At 40.6% G+C, this 17,203-nt stretch overlaps 1 protein-coding gene across 1 annotated transcript in view; it reads left to right on the top strand.

The window, feature by feature from the left end:
* The window catches only part of Itga8 (integrin subunit alpha 8), a 197,495-nt gene that overhangs the window by 121,545 nt on the left and 58,747 nt on the right, over window positions 1–17,203 (top strand). Inside the window, 3 exon segments of the mRNA NM_001173972.1 lie at window positions 954–1,046; window positions 5,967–6,046; window positions 14,739–14,819. Of these exon segments, the coding sequence (NP_001167443.1) occupies window positions 954–1,046; window positions 5,967–6,046; window positions 14,739–14,819 (254 nt within the window).

Raw genomic sequence — 17,203 nt, 5'->3', positions numbered from 1 at the left:
AGACTTAGCCAGCGAAGAACTAGAACCTCTACAAGCTGGAGTTTTCACAGATTCTAAACCAGTTAGGAAGTTACAGGAGGGACATAGATAAGAAGAACCAGTGGAACATAAATCTAAAACATTAGTCAGAGGACACGGTTGGGTACAGTACAGGTGGGACTAGGAAATCACTGTGTACAGCACATAGATATGGAAATGCCCCGCTGAGACCTTAGAGGCTTTGGTCTTATCAGGACTGAAACTCCAAACAGAGATCCAACACCCTCTTCTGGCCTTTAAACTCACTCAAACATTTCTGTACTTACACACACAAACACACACACACACACACACACACACACACACACACACACACACACACACACCACTACCACCACCACCAAAAAAAAAAAACCCACCCAACTATTGTTCAAGAAAGAAAATACCATAATAATGAATCTATTCTTTTGTATGCTAACCTAAGGAGTTTTTTTTTAAACACATCTTAAATATTTGAAAGATTGAACACATTTGATAAAATCTTCTTAAAATTCCTGTGCAGAAATTTGGTTCCACAGAAGTTCCCCTACAAATGGTCACGGCGACATAACGACAGCATGCACCCCTGTTGCTTCACTCCTGTGGTATGAGCGTAAGGACGAACTCTGTTTGCTCACATTTGATTGCCTTCTGATCTTAATGCTCTGAGTTTAACATTAAGGTTCGGTGAAAGTACAAAATGTTCACGTAAATCCCATTTGAGCCTCTTATCCTGCAACAAAACATGGCTTTTCCTCAAGTTTAACTGGTCCTGGTTTGAGCCAATGGTAGCGGATTAACTTGGTGCAGCGTGACCCACGCAGGTGTTTAAAATCAAGGGCAGCGCTCGGGCCTCCCACGCTGGAGGCCACAGGATGTAACTCCTCCTGCCCCTGCACTCCAAGATGGTTGATGGTGTTCTTTTCCCCCTGCAGGGACTGAGGCTCCTGAGTTGTGAGTACAAGATGGAAAACGTAACCAGGATGGTGGTGTGTGACCTTGGGAACCCGATGGTGACTGGAACGAATGTAAGAGAGTAGCAGCAGCCCTTAGCGATCTCGGGCTAACTGAGTCTCACAGAGGACTAGTGGGAACCTCCTCATTAGCAGGCGGCGAACAGCAGCTACAGCACATAGGGCAGGACGTTGCCAGCATGGACGGGTTGAGCATTTTAACCTACATGGGTGATAACGGCAGGTCAGATACACAAAATTGTCTTGGCTTTCACACACTTTCTCTGTAGATGGCATGTTATGTCTTACAGTCACAGCAAGGCAATGGGACATTCGCACCTCGGGAGTTTGCCTTTTATTTTCTTTTAATTCTAGTATAGATTTTAAACGGTAATGCCAAGTTTAAAAGCTCTAGACTAAGCTATTCGGGAGGGACAAGGACGTAGCGCACTTGGTAGAATACTGGCACACACATAGCCCGGGGGTTGGATCCCGGGTACTGAGAAAGTCAACCAACCAGGAGTGGGGTCACGTGCCTGGAATGCCGAAACTCAAGAGTGGGCAGAAAGAGGAGAATTTATTCAGGAGCATTCCCAAGCTATAGTGAGTTCAAGACCAGCCTGCGCTGTATGACTCTCCGTCCAAAGTGGGGGATGGGGTGATTTTAAAATATATTATTAGCAAAGAAGACTCTTTTCCAGTATGGCTTCCATATGGATAGGACAGTGTTTTCACATTTAAAATAGTCATAGTCTGGTTTGTGAATGATCTTTATGAGGTCTAGATTTGAAAAAGAGCCATAAAGAGGAGCTTCAGCAGTGTGAGTGCTCGATGCCTTCCTCCCCAGGATTAGAGTTCAGTTTCCAGTACCCATGTCCGGTAGCCACAACCAACCTTTAATTCTAGCTCCAGAGGGTCCAACCCCCTCTTCTGGTCTCCATGGCCTCCTTAGTCATCCGCACACATGGGACCTGCACACACACACACACACACACACACACAAAGAAATCAATCAATCAGCCACATTTTAAGTAAAATACATTTGAAAAATAACACAAAGGGATCACAGCAATGAAAGAAAAGCCAGCTGAGTAATGATCTCCTGAAAACAGGAGTTGACCCACGAAAACTCAGAGGAAAGAAAGTTGCTTTATCCATCTACAGTTTGAGTAGAAAGAGCAACACCCCCGTAATAAATACAGCAGTAGCCATTTTGAGGCCAGGGAACAGATTCTGAAATCTGAAAAAGGCTACACAATTAAGCCACAATAAAGAGGACTTCACGCTACCCTCTGCTTAAAATTAGGTGTCCTGTCGCCAACGAGATTGCCTGTTTGAAAAGAACCTTGCGAGAATTTACGATTGCATAGGTCTGAGTGAGAACACTTCTCTGCCCAACTCTGCCCTTTGACCATCCTGTAAAGGGAGCTCTGTGGTCATTGTAACTTATCTTGGGCATCCCTAAGGGAGCTCCAGGGTCTTACATTTCAAAGATGCTGATAAGTCTTCTAGCAAATAAATCTTTCATCTCAGTGTTTCACAAACTTAACTGAGTTTCTGCAACGCTCTCTCAAATAATCTCTTCTCAACTGATACTTCAGAACAGTACGTACATCGGAGAATAGTTTTCCCTCTCTATATTATTGCATTGCGGCAATCTTGGGTATTTAAAAAGTGTGGCTAGCTGGAATACTATAAACTTACTTCTTGTAAAAACTATTAATTAACCTTATAAAACCATTTAAATGCGAGTCAAATTCCCATAACGGATTCCCATTAGTTCCATGGATTGAATGCCTTCCCTGCTCCAAGCCCAGCACCAGAGAATAACTACTTTAATGTTACCTTACTGCATTTCACCTACTTTTCCAGACAAGGACACTCTGGCCTGGAAAAGTCAAACACATTGCCCGAAGTCACATCGATGATGAAAGGCAGAAACAGGATTCCAAGCAGGCCTGACCGCAAAGTCCATGTTCTATGCAGTCTGCGATGCTGTGGAAAGAACTTGAGTGAAACTAATGAACAGCAGATGGGATGTTTACAAAGAAGATATGAAAGATAGGCTTGGCATCCCCCCCATTAGCATCCTCTTAGTCAGAAACCAGCAGCCCATCTTGCTCTTGTTCAAGGAAATAAATCCAACCCCTTGATATGATATAATGATATTTACCTAAAAGACAAGAAGAAACCAGATTCGACATGAGAGTATCTGTGTCAGCATCCGTATTGTAATTGTTTGGTATTGACAATATTAAATCTAGACTGCTGATGGTCTACAATCTCCAATAACTATGACGAAAGATGGACTAAAAGCCGCCCACAGTGCTATACTGAGGGAAGGGTGAAATAGCAGAACAGTCTGAGCTGTGGAGGTGTTTATGTGAGAGGCCATCAATCCATCTTACCAGCAAATAATCTGGAGAAGGCAGGGAAGTAAATTGTTTAGATTCATTTATCTCTGGGTCTCTAGGAGAGGAAACCTAATAGGTTTCTTATCTTGCCCTTTAATGCCCTCAGACGCACCTCATTTTATTGCTTTCTGTTTTGTTATTAAACATGTTGGTGCACTCGCGTCTTCATTTTGTACCTCAAAAGCAATCTCTGGCCATAGAGTGGGACAAATTACAGATGGAAAGGCAGTCCTGGTATTTTAAAAAGTACAAATAAATAAATCGCCAGGAATATTTATCCTGGGCCTAATAGTCTTTTAAAAAGTTTTCAAAAGTAAAAAAAAAAAAAAAAAAAAAAAAAAAAAAGATGATTTTCATTTAGTCTTCTCAACTGAGCAATCACAAGTTTGACTTCTAATTTTTTTTTCCGGAGCTGGGGACTGAACCCAGGGCCTTGTGCTTGCTAGGCAAGTGCTCTACCACTGAGCTAAATCCCCAACCCCGACTTCTAATTTTTAAAGGGAAAAGTTGCTTACATGTAACTGTCATTGTGATATAAAATAGTTACTGTCTGCTAATAGGGTTCATAACTTGCAAATTTCTCTAAAAAAGTCAGCAAGACAGGTGGGTCCAAGCACTTTAGTTCACATATGTGATTTTAAAAAATATTTATTCGATTTTATTTGCATGCGTGTATATGAGAGAGTGTATGCCCACATCTGTGGAACTGCCCATGGAGGCCAGATGAGAAGGAGCAGCAAGGGCTCTCAAACACTGAGCTCTCATCGCTCTGTCCCTGCTGGGACTATTACAGACAGCAACTTGTCACATTTCACTTTGTCATCACCTTGCATGCATTGTTCTGTAACCAGGACCATCTTCAGGTAGCCTTCATCACGTGATACAGAGGGACTTCCATGACTGCACCTATAAACAAGGTCACACTCTTATTCCTTATACAATATTTAATCACAGCATTCTTGATGTACCACCATAGGCCTGCAACTTAGAGACTGTACCTGGTGAGAGAATATGAAAATACACTGTTCCCAGCCACAAGACATTTGATATTAGCAACATTTTAATAATTATGGAGACCGAGAATGAGGAAGGAAAAACCTGTCTCAGGTCATAGCATCAGACAATTCATTACCCTTCTTACCTGGGGGAGTTTCTAGAAACTTTCCAAGTAGAAAAAGCAAAAGTAAAAAATCTTCCAAAGAAGAGAGAAGAGCACATTCAGAGGTCTAACAGAGAATGGACATTTTTGGAAAAGTAATTCCTCACTGAAGCATAAACTATTACACATGCGTTATAATCAAGACTCCTGTGCTCTCTCCAGCCACGCACTTTCGGATAAGCCTGAAACCAAGTGCTGGGGAGGCGGACAGAAAGATCCCTGGGGCGCTCGTTCTGTTAGAGATCCTGTCAAAGTAAAACAGAAATAAAGAGGTCGTGGAGAACTACAGAAAGAGACGCCCAATATCAACCTCTGGGATTTACACACACACACACACACACACACACACACACACACACACACACACACTCACAAGATGTTAGTGCACATAGCCTAAACACACCAGGAAAAGACCATGGGAAGGAGGATTTATAATAAATTCTTGTAGGTCATTGCTGCTCATTCTCAGTAACATTGCTTTGTTGCTGGCTTGACTCTCACAGTGCAGTAGCTGTGGTGACTCTTCCTGGAATCTGTCCCACAGGGATTGAAATCCCAGCTCTGTCACTTATTTGTTCTGTACCAGGAGCAGGGTCTCTCTAATCCTCAGTTAGCTATTGGATTGGAGGATGTCAACATAACCATCCCTACCTGGAGACTGTGATTTCATGAGATAAGGCAAACAGGGCTCAGAACAATCCTTGGATGACCAGGTAGCATGTAGCATCATCATGTATACACATGGTATCATTGTATACATGTTAGTTTCCTCATCCGGATTCCCGATGGGCTCCCTTCTCCATTTAAAACTCCATTTTTGGGATACAAATATACTAAGAGCACTTTTTACACCTTGGAAAATAAAGGAGAATAAAGAAATCCATACAACCATTCTCCCAATCTGACTATAGCATATTTTCCTGGAATATTTCCCTAAAGTTCATTCCCATTGTTCTCAAACATATAGTAATTTTGCTTGTGTGGACTTTCCAAACCGTAACTAACATGCATGACACACAGAAGGCTGTACGTTTCATTCTTCATAGAGCATCACTGTATGAGAAGAACCACCCAGCTTACTGCACTGCTGCCACAGCTGTGATCTCTATGACCAGCTCCTATCAAACATAGGCTTTGTGGCTCTCTAAAACTTACATTACTTGTATTGTTAGAATTTTTACATCAGGGAGGAAACAGAAGATAGGTTATAAACATGGGAGTGGAGGGGTAATGTATTAAACTGAATCTTCTATGCCCTGTGGTCTCACTGCAGACTTCTTATCTCCCAGACATCCAGAATAGGTGATAAAGGCTGTGGTGGAGGTTGGAATAGAGGTTGCTAAGGAGAAACTGTCATCCTGTGTATGGGGTCCTCCTTGAATACCTTTGTGTCCCATGTGTGCTGTTTTGTTTTCCTTCTAGTTTTCTCTGGGCCTCCGATTTGCTGTTCCTCGTCTTGAGAAAACAAACATGAGTATTAACTTCGATCTCCAAATCAGAAGGTTAGACTTCTACACGCCTACTTTGCTGACATCACTTCCTCTCAAATGAAGAAATGCATGGTGGCCAAGGGCCTGTACGTTAAAATTTCCCTTCAAAGGAGAATCTAGACTGTCACAGCCCCATTCTTCTTCATTCAGTTATTTCAGCCTGTTTGTTGGTATTGTGCATTTTGAAAGAGATTAAATAATGTAGGTCAGGGTATAAAATAGTCAGCTTTTTGTCTTGAACTGCTTCAAGTACTGCTGATTCATCTCCAGTTTTCTTCCTTCCAGGCACAGGCTGCTGTGCTGCACTGTACAGGACTGTACTATACGATGCTAATAGAATAAAGCACTGAACCCACTCTTACCGTATGCATTCAGCAGCCACTCAGTAACTAATCCGTGAGGCAAAATCTGAAAAACAAAATATGTCTCTCAAGTGAAATTTATAACTTCTTAAACTTTCAAAGAGGACTGAATCTGAGGAAGTTTTAGTGGTTGTTCTGTGGTAGGTCAAGGTGACATAGGACAGTTTGAGAGCCATGCAAATAGCTGCCCCTGGGTGACCTGTTCAAATATCTGGCTATGATTTTGCACTTTTGTTGACTATTCTGTTTATTTTGTAGCCAGAGATATTTCAGGAACAGAAAGACCTACAGAGAAATAAATCGTGCAGGCCTGGATTTCCCAGATAGGGACTTCAGTGCAATTAATTTAATGGTCCTCGACTCATTAAAAGGAAAGGAAATAAAATATATATATAATATATATAATATGGTGTAATTGTCTTATATATGAGCCATTGCTCATTGAAAAACATAAGTCTAATGAACCTTTTTACGTTTTTTAGTCACGCATTTAAAAAGCTTTAAGAACATTTATAGATGTCATATGGTACTTTCCATCATAATTTATATCTTGTCTAGTATATGGAGGCCTTGCTGTAACCATATGAATAGCTGTGAGCTTGGTGTCTATTACTTGGCTCTCAAATACTATGTAATTTACTTTAATGGCTTATAAGACGAGGGGATATTAGAATGTGATAGATTTTATAATAATTAATCTTTGTGGCAGATTACTTTTTTACATCAATGAAAGCTACATCCATATTAAGCTTAGAGAAACCTTAGGATAAGAATGTAATTGATTAGATCTAAAGGTATTAGTACTTCCTTTCCCTGATCCAACTTTCTAGGGAAAGAATTCTTCTAGCTGGTTCAGATGTTCATTTCTCACCATAATTGGCTCCTTCTTGGATGTAAGTGGTTTTCTGGTGACTCCTAGAACTTTAAATCTTACCCATATTAATGATGGGGTCTGATTCTCTTGTAGTAATTCTTCATTCTATCCAAAGATTATTAAACCAATTCTTCACATCCACCAAAATATATTGCCCCCAAAGGTTCACGTGGTTCCCAATTCTTCCATTTTGAAAATCCCATGAGTGTGTATCACCAAGCTTAAAGAGAGGAAGTCTTAAAGTGGAGGCTTTGATGTCACCTTAGACAGAAGCCTGAAACTTCTGTTTCTCCCCATCACTGATCCTTCATGGACATAAGGCCTGTATCACCTGGGGAAAGACACTTCTCTTATACAGACACCTGCCTCTCATCTGGGAGGACCATCCAGGACTGAGAAACAAAACAAACCCATTGCTTCCCTCTTGGTTTTTAGAAAATTGATGCAAAGTGTTGCTTACCAAAGGGACAAGGGGCCCTATATCATGTCCTAAGTGGACATCCCCAGAACCCACCGGGCAGGCCATAGTCTAAACAATGAATTTATAAATGAAGGATTGAATCTGTTGGAATCAGAAATGACCAAACGATCAACCTTCATGTTCTTCTAAAAACAAATCCATTTCTTTTTTTTTTTAATTGGATATTTTTATTTACATTTCAAATGTTATTCCCTTTCCCAGATTCCCGGCTCTAAGCCCCCTATCCCATCCTCCTCCCCTTCTTCTACAAGGTATTCCCTCTCCCCAACCACCCCCTCCTTCCTGCCTCCCCACCCTGACATTCCCCTACACTGAGGGCATCCAGCTTTGGCAGGACCAAGGGCTTCTCCTCCCATTGGTACCCAAGATGGCCATCCTCTGCTACATATTCAGGTGGAGCCATGGGTCTTTCCATGTATATTTTTGGGTAGTGGTTTAGTCCCTGGGAGCTCTGATTGGTTGCTATTGTTGTTCTTATGGGGTTGGAAGCCCCTTCAGCTCCTTCACTCCTTTCTCTAATTCCTCCAATGGGGACCCTGTTCTCAATTCAGTGGTTTGCTGTTAGCATTTGCCTCTGTATTTGTCATGCTCTGGCTGTGCCTCTCAGGAGACAGCTTTATCAGGCTCCTGCCAGCATGCACTTCTTGGCTACAACAATATTGTCTAGTTTTGGTGCCTGTGTGTGTGTATGTACACACACACACACACACATATGGGCTGGATCCTCAGATGGGGCAGGCTCTGAATTGTTATTCCTTCAGTCTCTGCTCCAAACTTTGTCTCCATATTCCCTCCTATGAATATTTTTGTTCCACCTTTTAAGAAGGACTGAAGAAAGCACACTTTGTTTGTCCTTCTTCTTGAACTTCATGTGGTCTGTGGATTGTATCTTGGGTAATTCAAGCATTTGGGCTAATATTCGCTTTTCAGTGAGTGCATACCATGTGAGTTTTTGTTTTTCTTTTTGTTTTTTGTTTGTTTTGTGATTGCATTACCTCACTCAGGATGTTATTTTCTAGTTCCATCCATCTGCTTATGGACTTCATGATGTCATTGTTTGTAATAGCTGAGTAGTAGTTCTATGTTGGGGCATCTCTTGGGTGTGTGCCTAGGAGAGCTATAGCTGGGTCCTCAGGTAGTGCAATGTCCAATTTTCCGAGGAACCTCCAGACTGGTTTCCAGAGTGGTTATACCAGCAATCCCACCAACAATGGAGGAGTGTTCCTCTTTCTCCACGTCCTCGCCAGCATCTGCTGTCACCTGGGTTTTTGATCTTAGCCATTCTGACTGGTGTGAGGTGAGATCTCAGGGTTGTTTTGATTTGCATTTCTGCGATGACTAAAGATGTTGAACATTTCTTTAGGTACTTCTCAGCCATTCGATATTCCTCAGTTGAGAATACTTTGCTTAGCTCTGTACCCCATTTTTAATAGGGTTATTTGGTTCTCTGGAGTCTAACTTCTTGAGTTCTTTTATATATTGGATATTAGCCCTCTATTGGTGTAGAATTGGTAAAGATCTTTTCCCAATCTGTTGGTTGCCATTTTGTCCTAATGACAGTGTCCTTTATCTTACAGAAGCTTTGCAGTTTTATGAGATCCCATTTGTCAATTCTTGATCTTAGAGCATAATCCATTGGTGTTTTGTTCCAGAAATTTCCCCCAGTGCCCATGTGTTCAAGGATCATCCCTACTTTTTCTTCTGTTAGTGTGAGTGCATCTGGTTTGATGTCCTTGATCCACTTGGACCATGGATGTGTGGGTTCATTTCTGGGTCTTCAATTCTATTCCAGTGATCTACCTGCCTGTCTCTGTACCAGTACCACACAGTTTTTATCACTATTGCTCTGTAGTACTGCTTGAGATCAGGGATGGTGATTCCCCCAGAAGCTGTTTTATTGTTGAGGATAGTTTTCTCTATCCTGGGTTTTTTGTTATTCCAAATGAATTTGCAAGTTGCTCTTTCTAACTCTATAGAGAATTGAGTTGGAATTTATTTTGATGAGAAATCTGTAGTTGCTTTTGGCAAAATGGCCATTTTTACTATATTGATCCTACCAATTCATGAGCATGGGAAGTCTTTCCATCCTCTGAGATCTTCTTCAATTTCTTTCTTCAGAGACGTGAAGTTCTTGTCATACAGATCTTTCACTTGCTTGGGTAGAGTCACACCAAGATATTTTATGTCATTTGTGACTATTGTGATGGGTGTCATGTCCCCTAATTTCTTTCTCAGCCTGTTTATCCTTTGAGTAGAGGAAGGCTACTGATTTGAGTTAATTTTATACCCAGCCACTTTGCTGAAGTTGTTTATCAGGCTTAGTAGTTCTCTGGTGGAACTTTTGGTGTTACTGTATTATCTGAAAGTAGTGATATTTCGACATCTTCCTTTCTAATTTGTATTCCTTTGACCTCTTTTTGTTGTCTGATTGCTCTGGCAAGGACTTCAGGTACTATATTGAATAAGTAGGGAGAGAGTGGACAGTCTTGTCTAGTCCCTGATTTTAGTGGGATTGCTTCAAGTTTCCCTCTATTTAGTTTGATGTTGGCTACTGGTTTGCTGTATATTGCTTTTACTATGTTTAGGTATGGGCCTTGAATTCCTGATCTTTCCTAGACTTTAACATGAAGGGGTGTTGAATTTTGTCAAATGCTTTCTCAGCATCTAATGAGATGATAATGTGGTCTTTTCCTTTGGGTTTGTTTACATAGTGGATTATGTTTATGGATTTTCATATATTGAACCATCCCTGCATACCTGGGATGAAGCCTACTTGATGTGTTCTTGGATTCAGTTTGCAAGAATTTTATTGAACATTTTGTGTTGTTATTCATAAGGGAAACTGGTCTGAAGTTCTCTTTCTTTGTTGGGTCTTTGAGTAGTTTAGATATAAGAGTAATTGTGGCTTCATAGAAGGAATTGGATAGTGCTCCTTCTTTTCTATTTTGTGGAATAGTTTGGATAGTATTGATATGAGGTTTTCTATGAAGATCTGATAGAATTTTGTACTAAATCCTCCTACTCCTGGGCTTTTTTTTGGTTGGGAGACTTTTAATAACAGCCTCTATTTCTTTAGGAGTTACGGTACTATTTAGATGGCTTATCTGATGCTGATTTAACTTTGGTACCTGATATCTGTCTAGAAAATTATCCATTTCATCAAGATTTTCCAGTTTTGTTGAATATAGGCTTTTGTAGTAGGATCTGTTGATTTTTTTAATTATGTGATGGGAGGAATTTCTTTTTTCTGGTCCAGTCTATTTGGCGTTCTGTAGGCTTCTTGTATGTTTATGCACATTTCTTTCTTTAGGTTAGAGAAGTTTTCTTCTATAATTTTGTTTAAGATATTTACTGCCCCTATAAGTTGGGAGTCTTTGCGGTCTTTTATATCTATTATCCTTAAGTTTGGTGTTCTCATTGTGTCCTGGGTTTCCCAGATGTTTTGATTTAGGAGCTTTTTGTGTTTTACATTATCTTTGACAGTTGTGCTCCTGTTTTCTATGGTATCTTCTGCCCCTGAGAGTCTCTCTTCTATCTCTTGTATTCTGTTGGTGATGCTTGAGTCTATGACTCCTGATCGCTTTCCTAGGTTTTCTATCTCCAGGGTTGTCTCCCTTTGTGCTTTCTTTATTGTTTCTATTTCCATTTTTAAATCCTGGATGGTTTTGTTCAATTCCTTCACCTCTTTGGTTGTGTTTTCCTGTAATTCTATAAGAGATTTTTGTGTTTCCTCTTTAAAGTCTTCTACTTGTTTTCCTGTATTTCTTTAAGGGAGTTATTTATGTCCTTCTTAAAATCCTCTATCATCATCATGGAATGTGATTTTTAAATCTGAATCTTGCTTTTCTGTCTTTTTGGGATATCTAGTATTTGCTTTGGTGGGAGAACTGGCTTCTGATGATGCCAAGTAGCCTTCGTTTCTGTGGCTTAGATTCTTCCGCTTGCTTCTTGCCATCAGGTTGTCTCTGGTGTTAGCTTGTCCTGCTGTCTCTGACAGTGGCTTGACCTTCCTATAGACCTGTGTGTCAGCACTCCTGTAGACCTGTTTTCTTTCAGCTGGATCTGGAAACAGAGAGCTGCTCTTGGGTTTGTGTGTCCTAAAGCCTCCAGGCAGGTCGCTTGGAGCAGAAAAGTTGGTCTTACCTCTGCTCTCAGGTGTGTCAGCGCTCCAGGCAACTGGCTTTCAGCTCTGGGCACAGGCAGAAACTGGAAGGGTCCTGCCCCTGACTGCTCATAGCTTCCTGTATCCAGAGGGCACTAGGCAGGTTTCTTTTGGGCCAGGAATGTGAGCAGAAGTTGCAGTCTCCCCTGGGCTTTCAGGATTGTCTGCACTTCTGAAAGTCCAGCTATCTCCCCATGGGATTTGGGTACAGAAAGCTGTGGGAGCAGTGATCTGTCCCAGATGACTTCTGCCTTTGTGTGTCCTGAGGCCACCAGGCAAGTCTCTTGGAGCAGAAGAGTTGGTCTTACCTCTGCTCTCAAGTGTGTTGTCACTCCTGTGACTAATAAGTCCATTTCTGTTCAAGACAATTGCAACTGGTTTTAAAATTTTGAAAATGAAGAAAAAAAACACCCTTGGGCATACATCATGGAGCAAATTCCCAAAAGTATTTGAGAAATAAAAGAATTTGAGGACACCTGCACAGGAAGATACTAAAGCACTTGAAAGGTGTATATCTGTAAGCTTGGCTGGCTCACTACAAATAGGTTAGAACTCACAGAGGTGGCTTTGTATTCAAGTTAAATGTGTTCAAATAAAAAATAAATTAAGTCAAATGCTCTACAGCTTATGCTCTAACATGTATTGGTTAACACACTCCATGACAAAGGCCTGTTTCTCCATATTAAAGTTAGGAGTAAGTTGGCTTCATATATTAATACACAAAAAATATTTCCCATTGCCAAATAAGGGCATTAAATGGTCTCTATAAGCTGTGGATTTCTATGGGGGACTTCCTCTCCACCCTGAACAACAGGACACAGTCACACACACACACACACACACACACACACACACACACGCACACTGTGTGTACTCGCACCTTTGTAAACATCCTCAAAGGTGCTTTCCCAGCCAAAGTTAAATGACATGTTTGCATGTCGCTACGGTGTTAATGAAGGAAGTTTCCTTCCAGGAAAGAAGTCCAGGAAGCATCTGAGTTATGTATCAAGCCAGAGCCTTCCTTACCAGAAGACTTCATCCACTGTGAGGATACAAACACTGCTATACTGTGAAGGAAGCAGGCTCATTAAGCATCAAGGAGTGCACTGTGTCAGACATTGCTCTTACTGAATTTCAGAGGAGACGTCTCAACAGACCATTACCTGTTGCCAAGCCTGATGGTCCTGCTCAATTCCCCAGGACCTACCATAGTTTTACAGGAGAGAACCAGCTCCTACAGGGGTTCCCTGACCGCCTCCTGCAGGCTGTGACACATGTACACAGATACACCCATACAAACAAAAGATACATAGATGTAATTAAAAATCAAAAGTCTCTCACAGCCCAGTGTTTAGCCCAAGTTCAGAGACAATTTTCAGTAGCTGAACTTTTTGAATGCTTTCTTTTAAAAGGGAAAAATAATCACACCCCTCCCCCAAGATATGGTAGTAATGAAATTAGATGGTCAGAACTGGGCTTTAAGCTTTGGTATGGAAGTCTCTGTAGACTCCATTGCAAGCTTAGTAGGGGTAAGTCCCCTGCAGTAAATGAGCCTGGGATTGGCCATTTACACCTCTTACTAATGTTTTCAGACTTTAAGTTGCCTTATCAGTAAATACAAGTGATCAGGACTTTCAAAGGCCCTCCTGGTTGAAAAGCAGAATTTTATCCAACCCCGAGCGAGAAAGCATTAGAAGATTGACGTGAATCTATCCACCCTGTTACCATCTTCGCACTGAGAGCTTGTCCAGTGAATCTAAGTGGTCCTCATGAGGACCACAGGGCAGGCTTTCTATTCTTACAAACCAGATTACAACCACCACCCAAGGTGGCTGTTCCATCACCAGGCGGCCTTAATAAAAGCACAAATGGGGCGTGATGTGTAGGTGGTGGCTATGTCCAAGGCTGAGGCACTGCTGGAGCCTCTTGGGAGTTCTATTTCATTTTCCTTACAACCTCGAGTGCTTAGCATGTATACTTTTTACTAAATTCAATTTCATAATTGATGAATTAATTATGTTTGCTTGAGAGGAAAACAGCAAACTTAAATTTTTCTGCCACATTCAAAGAGGAATTATGAAACCCACATCCTCTGTCTTAAGACTCTTGATGCATTTCACAAGCACCCACGTCCTCTGAACTGTGCTTATGCAATACCAGCTTTCTTGTGCCTTTCCATGCCATAGCTAGGCTTCTAATACCCTCCCTTTCCATGGACAGCCCATAAGTATATAATGACTGTAAACACTTATTTAATATATTAATATTAACTTATATACAATAAGACACATTTCAAAGTAATATTAACTTATGAAAGAAACCATAAGAAAGATAAAATTCTGATAAAACAACATATGGTGTGATGACTTTTAGAGCCAAACCCAAATGTTTTCTTGATTATATGCTGCCCTAAATCACAAATGCCAGGTCTCTATTTTATTAGCATGAAAAATCTGGAGTTGGCTGTGCTGTCGTTTCCTATCTGAAGAGCACTGAGCATGATATGCCAAGAAACAGAAGATTTTGTCTTGGGTAGAAGTTGGAACACAAACTCAATTCAGTGCCCTTTGGTTTACTCTAGCTAAAGTGTCAGCTTCTTTCTGTCTCTGCTGTGCTTCCAAATGAAGTACCTCCCTTCCAGGGGACAGTTGATTGGTTTCTATAGATCCTAAGAGCTCTTCATCTCCCTGGACAAATGCTTATGATTCTGTAGAATAAATCCCATTGTTTTGTCCAATTGGAAATGTGGTTTTGCTCTTGATATACAGAATGCTTCTCGTGGTTGTGAGAATATATAGTGAAATCATGTCATCGCTGTGTTTTAGCTCCAACAAGGACAATCCTGACAGCAATTTCGTGAGCGTGCAAATCAACGTCACTGCCGTGGCTCAGGTGGAAATCAGAGGGTAAGTGATACATTGTGAGGTTCAGTGTTTGTATGTAAGACTCGGGGTGAAGTACAAGGCAAAGATTCATGTTTAGTGAAGTGACTGCTTTTCACCCTTTACTAATGAGCCCATCATCAAGCTAAATAAACCTTGTATTAAATCTAAGGATATCAAGAGGTCATTTAATTATCCAGACCAAGATTTTAGTAACCAAACTAGAAATATACTAATGAGAAGATAGATAGATGATAGATAGATAGATAGATAGATAATAGATAGATAGATAGATACATAAATACATACATATATACTTAGATACATAGATACATACCTATATACATAGATACAGGGATAGACACATAGATACATAGACATACATACATACATACATACATACATACATACATACATACGATAGTCTGGAAGAAAACCTCTCACTTTTCCTATAATTATTTTAACAGTATGACCATTTAGCTTCACCCCATGTTCCTGTGAGTTTAATAAGCTGCTAGCATAGATGTGAGGGCCCATGGGTCTGCTTTCTATATCTTGGTCTTTCCATCCATCCTATGCCGTGAAGAAGGGGCCGATAAGGGAAGAGAGGAGGAAGGTCAAGAGAAGTCTGAATAACTCTCAGCTGGGAAACCTCGCCTGCCAAAGAAGGAAATTGGACTCGATACGTTGTCATTGTATACAAATGCATGTTTTATTGGTTTTGTTATTGTAATTCTGCTTTCTTCAGATCAATCACTTAGCTAAAAGCGTCAAGTAGTATTTTAAACCAAAGTATCCTTGGGCTCCAGAGTCCTGCCTGTCTTCCTTCCCACAGGTCTGGACTGGCACTCACTCCTTCAGGGTGTAATTGTAGATCTCAGCATGCAGAAGCCACGCTGTGCTGGCACCCTCAATGCTCAAGTCAGGGGGTTGTGGCCTTGGAGTTAAAGGCCACACACCTAGAAAACACGGAAAGCTCAAATGTAAACCCAGGCAATCTGTCTCCAGAGCTCACTCCTAGAAATGGTGATCATACCCCTCCTGTGGGTGATCTTTTGTACCTTGTTCTGTGACCTTATCGGTAAATATTCCTGTGGCTTTTGATCCACACAGATACTTTTGAGGTTTGCCCACCTTCAGCAGCCATGCTTATAGTTTTCCCTCTTACTGACACAGGAGTGGTATGTTCAAAGAGTCTGCCATGATCCATCCAATTCTGTGAACATTCGGAGTTTGTGCCACTTCCAATTTTAAGAACTTTTTCATGCACCTCTTCTAGTACAATGTGCAAGGATTATAGCAAGGCGTATGTGAAGAAGTGTGATTTCCAGGTCAGACAGAGGAAGTGTGTGTGTGTCTACTTACTTTAGTGACTGACACCCAATTATTTTTCCAAAAAAAAAAAAAAAACCCAAAATCTTTATCAGCTGTAGAAGTTCTCTGGTAGAGTTTTTGGGGTCGATCATGCATACTATTAGTATTTTTACCAAATCCCACTCCAGAACTGAGTGGAAATTTACACTGTGCTATGTTATAACTAGTTCTTAGAGTGGTCCAGTTTTAAATTCTAAGGCTGCTGGCTGGGATGAGTGGAAGTGTGTAACTGAAGACTTAACTTATTGTTTCCTAATTGGTAAGTGAAATTGAGGCACTTTTTATATTTTTGACTTTATTCTTCCATCAAAGGAAATTTCATATATATATATATATATATATATGTATGTATATATGTATATATATGTATATATGTGTGTGTGTGTATATGTGTGTGTATATATATATATATATATATATATATATATGAAACAATTCAAACAATTGACTTTTCTTACTAACATGGAATTTTTAATACTTACCTTCTGTGGGGTGCTACAGAGCGCTGATTACAATTTTAAAACTCAGTTCTCTCCAGCACGTGGGACAAAAGTCAGATCATTAGGTACTTTGACCTACTCGCTGCTTCATTTATAACTATGAATGTAGACATTAGGTTATCAGTCAGATGTGTACAGATCTTTTCATAGTTTACTGGGTGTCCGTGTTGTTTTGAAAGTCAGGTTTGAGATATAAATTACGTGCTGTAGAATTCACGCTTTGGAGAGCCCAGTGTGTAAGTTTAGAATACTGTGAGACCATTGGAAATAATGATTTATTCGGGCTCCTTTGTAGTCTGCCCTTACGCCATACTCTGGCGTCTTGGTCTATTTTCTGTTATGTTATTTTTCCCTTTCCCGGAATGTCACAAAGGGAACTCATTCAGAATGAGGACTGCTTCTTCTAATTAGCATAAGGAACACGAGAAAAAGCCATGCTCTTGCATTTATATCAGTAGTCTGTTTCCTGCTACAGCTGAGAAGTATTTCATTGTACGGTCACCCAGTGAGTGATTCATCTACCATTTGGTGACC

This window comes from Rattus norvegicus, chromosome 17 (genome assembly GCF_036323735.1).
Source record: "Rattus norvegicus strain BN/NHsdMcwi chromosome 17, GRCr8, whole genome shotgun sequence".
NCBI lineage: Eukaryota > Metazoa > Chordata > Mammalia > Rodentia > Muridae > Rattus > Rattus norvegicus.
This window is presented reverse-complemented; position numbering and strand designations above follow the sequence as displayed.